Here is a 6,012-nt window from a genome sequence, read left to right as displayed (position 1 = left end):
TGGCAATAAAACGAAAAGCGATTGCAAATTTTACAAGACAAGAACAATAACGATATCAAAGTAATGTGATAAACAAAGGCAATAACAACACAACTATAAAAGCACGCCTAGACCTATGACCACTCTAAATCGACACACGGCAAGACACCATTCTATCCCTACTAGCATTCTACCCTAATCCGCGATCTCCACTCCTTTCTATCTAAGGTCATGTGGTGATACTCCATATCTTGTCTAATCACCTCTCTCAAATACTTTTTTGGTCTACCTCTACCCCTCCGCATAACCCCCAAATCCAACTGCTCGCACCTCCTAACTAGGGCGCCGACACCCCTCCTCTACACATGCCTAAATCATCGCAGTCTCGCTTCTCTTATCTTGTCGGCCACAGAGGCCACTCACATCTTCTCTCAAATAACCTCATTCCTAATCTTATCACTCCTAGTGTGTCCATACATCCATCTCAGTATCCTCATCTCCGCACATGCGTCTTATGAACATGAGAGTTCTTTTCTGGCCAGCACTTCGCTCTATATAACAACGCCGGTCTAACCACCATTCTGTAGAACTTACCTCTAAGTTTAGGTGGTACTTTCTTATCATACAAGACTCCAGAGGCAAGCCTCAATTTCATCCATGCTTCCCCAATGCGATGTGTGACATCATCATAGATTTCTCCACTATTCTGGATGATGGATCTAAGATATTTAAAGCTTTCTATCTTGGGTATAGGTTGAGTGACAAGCCTCACTTCCATGTACTCTTCATCTATCGCAACACTAAATTTGCACTCCAAGTATTCTGTTTTGGTCTTGCTTAATCTGAACCGTTTGGACTCCATAGTTTGTCTCTAAACTTCTAATCTATCATGAACTTTGTCCTGAGTCTCATCAATCAAAATTATGTCGTCCACAAATGACATACACCATGGAACCTTCTCCTGAATAGACCGTGTCAGCTCATTCATCACCAAGGCAAAAAGAAAAGGACTCAGCACAGATCTCTAATGTAGTCCCATCTCAATAGGAAAATGCTCTGAGTCACCTCCCACCGTTCTAACCCAAGTCTTGGCTCCAGCAAATAGGTCCTTTACTGCCCTAATATACATCATCGGGACACTTTTAGCCTCCAGACACCTTCAGAGAACATCCCTCGGAACTTTGTCATAAGCCTTTTCAAGGTCAATGAACATCATATGGAGATTTCTTTTTCTTTCTCTAAATTTCTTCACCAGTCTTCACATAAGATGGATTGCTTCAGTAATCGATCTCCTCAGCATGAATCCGAACTGATTCTCTAAAATTGACACTCCCCTCCTCACCTCATCTCCACCACTCTCTCCCAAATCTTCATAGTGTGGTTTAGCAATTTGATACCACTGTAATTATTACATTTTTGGATATCACTCTTGTTCTTGTACAATGGAATCATAGTACTCCACCTTCATTCATCGGACATCTTAGCAGTCTTCAAAATAACATTAAACAATTTAGTCAACCACTCCAAACCTGCCTTGTCAGTACTCTTTCAAAAGTCCATCGGAATCTCATCAGGCCCAGTTGCTCTCTCCCTCCTTATCCTTCTAATAACATGTCCAACCTCCTCAACCTTAAAATACCTGCAGTACCCAAAATCTCGAAGACTATGAGAGTATGTCAAATCACCCAATATAATATCTCTGTCTCATTTTTTCATTTAAGAATTTGTGGAAGTAAGCCTGCCATCTTTGGTGATTTACAAGTAAGTTAATATACCACTTTTTGTTAGATTATCTAAAATAACTTTGACTTTAACCAAATGAGATTAGTTGATTTTAGTAGATATTTGCGTCTATTTAGATTTGATGTTTCATCTTATTATGACAGTTGAGAATTATGAAAGGCTACTATTTCAAATGCTCTGTATAGTGTTATAATTGGATAAGATGGTTTCATTTGGATTATGTGAAATTTTTTCCTTTGCTGTGTGAATCCCAATGTCCATTTGGATATGAGAACTTATTAACAAGTGAGTATATTTTTGTTAGTACTGGACCATGTTCTATAGTTAGTACTTTGAAATTAAAAAAATTCATTCTCAAACTGATATTTTCATTCCAAGTCTTAAAAGAAGAGAGAATCAATGAAAAGATGAATGTGGGTTTGTATTGAGGAAATTGGGCCGGGTCTTGGCCGAATGAGATTGAAATGGTCTGACTTTTGAGCTAAATTCAATCACTTTAGAAACAAGGCCGAGGGACCAGGTTCTTTAGCTGTTTTTATTGATAATTTAAATTCGATGAAATAAAAGTGAGATGAATCACAATTAATTATGAACTTTTTAATTTTAATAAAAATAAAATAATTATCTAATTATTTGAAATAAGAAACTAATTAAATTACTAAGATTGCAACTTAATTAGTTTGAAAAGAAATATAATATGTACATAATCTAAACACTTTTTTTAGATCGTTTTCTAAGTATCTATAACAATGAAATCCATGTATGAAATATATATATATAACAAAACTACCTTGAAATAAACTTGAAAATATTTTTGGATTTTCAAAAGTAATTATTTTAAATTGTATGAAATTGAAGAAGCTCGTTAATTAATTTATGTTGTACAAGGTCAAAATTTGGTGTCAACAAGATATTTACTTCAACTTGTTGGTTTTACTATCGAGGCTTGATTATTTCGAGAAAAATACCATTTTTATGAGAAATCGAGTAAAAAGGAGGATTTTTTAAAAATATATAGACTCCTACGGATTTTTTGTTGGAAGATAGATTGTTTTACTTGATAACGTGAGCCCAAAGGGTTATTCTTGGTTACAGTTCTTGCATACTACATATGTTGATGAGCTCCAACTGTCCGTAAATTATATATTGTGTTTTACTATTGTACATATGTTGATGAGTTGAGGCAGGTCTACGGAATGCTTGGGAAACCTACAGGGCAGTCGATGAGGCGATTTCAGGACCTTTTACTTTATATATACATTGGCCACATATGCATTGCATCGCCTTGCGTTATATATTTGTTTGTGATTGATTTGGATTTGTATGCCGAGTGTCCATTATTATTATCTTCACTATCTGCCAGCGTTGGTATGTATATTTCTAGTTAGCTATTGTTCCATAGTATTAGCACTATCATGCTTCTTCTTGTTATATATATAATCTTTCTGAGCTCGATCATCCTATGATGCCTATAGAATATTCCGTATTTGGTACTTATACTACACTTCTATATATTTTCCTGATGCAGTTCCTAGTACGAGTCATTCTCGCTCAATTTGGATCTCCCATGGCCGTTACAGATTTGGATCGTGGTGAGCTCTTGACATTCAGAAATTTGTTGCTTTTCGTACTTAAATGCTCTTGTACCGGTGACACCAGGTCTGAGGTTGAATTTCTATGTATAGTTTTGTCTTTCTCGATCACTTTCAGACCCTTTTTATATATTTTGTTTCATTTTATATATATCTATACTATGAGCCCCTCTTATCCTTATAATTGTTTTCACATAGTTTTGTTTAAGTATTTTTACTACTTTCCCTTTCCCTTTGGATTTTGATTTGCCTATGGGGGTTTCTCGTAGGTGCCATTATGATATATTTCGGATTGTGATAGCGAAGTTCATAAAATAGGTGGAAAGTGTAGAGAAGGGGACACATAGGAAAGAAAAAAACTAAACGACAAAAATAAAGAAGATTGACGATCAATAAAATACGAGATATACAATCATATTTTTGAAGCAACTGAAATCTTTTTCAAAACAAAAGAAAAAAGAACTAATTCCAAGTTGAAAAGAAAAATAGACAAAAAAAGATACGGATAAATGAAAGGATGAGAGAGAACATGTCAAGTATAGTCACAAATTTCAATTAATAGTTTAACTATAAAACAAGATATAAAATGAAAGAAAATGTGTCATATAGTTGCGTGAAACTCAACTATTTCAGCTAGTATCTGCTGCTTTTAATCATCATAAATACTGAATAATCCTGATCAGACGAAAATTAAATGTGTCAAATATACTCCAACTCCTTAAGATTTTCTTCAGAAGCATCAATAGTTGGAAGTTTTATCCTAAGTTGTTCTACATTTTCATGATATTTTCCGTAAGAGAAAACAAGATAGCAATAATCATCTTGGTAATTATTACTAGCCAAGCTATAAAGTTGTTGTCCTGCTGCAAAGCCACCAAGAAGTTGATATGATCTTTCTGATTGATCCATAGTTACACAAATATCATCACCACAAGCAGCAACTTCTATTTGTGTTGTATAGATGAAATCCAAAACTTGAGAAATTTCTTTCTCAAACTCATAAAATGGTCCATTTTCAAAGTTAAATTTTCTAAGCTTACATAGCCCTTCTCCCAATTCCATCATTGCTCCTTTATGATTTTGGTTGAATAAGTGATGGAATCCTACTGCACATTGAAGAATTCCATGAAGTAGAGTTCGAATTGGCTCTTGGGATTCATTCCAAAGGGCTTCAAGAACGTCGTGACATCTATTAGAGGTGGCAAAATAAATTCATCTTTAGTAACATGTTTAATCCGTCTAAGTTTAAACGGATTGAATTGGGCTTATTTGCATCGAACTTCAATTTTTAAAGAGAATTTAGATTTGGTGCCTGTTACCCTAGTTACTAATTTTGTCTGAAATAAAAGAAAAATCCATCAAACTACTTTTAAAGACTAAATTTATAACCTGTTTGACCAAGTTTTTGAGAGGTCAAATAAGTTGATTTTTTTTTTTCAAATTCAAAAACTGCTTATTTTTAAAAAGTGAGGTGTTTTACCAATTTTTGGGAGAAAATAAATATTTTTGGCGAGTAACATCAACTATTTTTCAGAAGTTAATAGGTAATTTTTCTCCAACTTAGAAACACTTTTATAAAGCTTGGCCAAACAATAATTGCTGCTTATAAGGACTTTTAAAATTTATTGATCAAACATAAACAACTTCTTACCAAAAGTTTTTTTTTTAAAATCTCTTTCAAAATAAATTGATTTTAAAAAATTAGCCAAACAAACTACTAATCTCTATTCCTAACAGTTCAAAACGCAAACCCAGTCCAGACATACATTATCAAATTCTGAAATTGGGAATTGTGTAAATTTAAAAGAAATTAAACTAATAATTAAGAGAAAAAGTAGATTAACTTTCACATTTTTTATTTTAAAATTTTAAAACAAGATAGATAAGGAAAGAAGAGTGGTCATATAATTGGACGGAACCAATTTTTACCTAAGAAAACTTCAAACACGTTACGTAACGAACCATTTAATAATTTGACTCGTTCATTTGTAACCTTTACCTGTAATAATCTCTACTATTAAAAAGCTCCACAGCTTCTTGGAAATTGTAGGTTTTCGAATTAAGATCGTCTTCTTCATCTTCGTCTTCCATAAAACTCCTTCGAGAAAAGAGACGATAACCATATGATGATGTAGTGTAATTGGTCTCCTTTTTGAATTGATGATAATATTGGTTATGTAAATGAACCTTTGAGTATGGAAAATTAGAGAGTGAAGATAAGTTGGTAAAGGATATTAGAGTTTGATTGAATTTTGGGAGACTGATGGAAATGTTATTTGCCATAGAAGAAAGATTTTTCCCATCTACATCTTTTCCTCTATTTTATTGTGATGGTTTTTATTTGTGGTTCACTTTTTCTCTCACTTCAAAAATCACACATTTTTTTTATAAAAATATCTCCCAAGATTTTCTTTTTAGTTCATTTTAAAAAGAATGTTGCTTTTCTTTTTCGACATTTGTTTAATTTTAATTTTTAACACTACAAATGCAATGTAAGTTCCTTACTTCTTTTTTCTTTTTTAAGAAAATAATTATAATAATTCATTTTCTATGAAAACAATATACGACTTAGCTTATGTTTATGAAAAACAATATCTTTTTCGTATCAATTTAAGTGTCTTACTTTTCTTTTAGAATATAATTATAATAATTTATTTTTTAAGGCGACTAAAAATATAAGATTTGGCTTATGCATATG

General features: G+C 32.9%; 1 protein-coding gene across 1 annotated transcript; it reads right to left on the bottom strand.

Moving 5' to 3' along the window:
* Positions 1-3,846: 3,846 nt before the first annotated feature.
* On the bottom strand, positions 3,847-5,659 carry LOC129895325 (uncharacterized). Its single transcript, XM_055971028.1, has 2 exons — positions 5,314-5,659; positions 3,847-4,503 (listed from the first exon to the last, which is right to left on the bottom strand). The coding sequence occupies exons 1-2, from the start codon at positions 5,595-5,597 to the stop codon at positions 4,014-4,016; spliced, it is 774 nt and encodes a 257-aa protein (XP_055827003.1). The 5' UTR covers positions 5,598-5,659; the 3' UTR covers positions 3,847-4,013.
* Positions 5,660-6,012: the final 353 nt, after the last annotated feature.

This window comes from Solanum dulcamara, chromosome 7, assembly GCF_947179165.1.
Source record: "Solanum dulcamara chromosome 7, daSolDulc1.2, whole genome shotgun sequence".
In the NCBI taxonomy this organism is placed as follows: Eukaryota; Viridiplantae; Streptophyta; class Magnoliopsida; order Solanales; family Solanaceae; genus Solanum; species Solanum dulcamara.
Note: the sequence above shows the minus strand (reverse complement) of the source record. Positions and strands in the feature narration are given on the sequence as shown.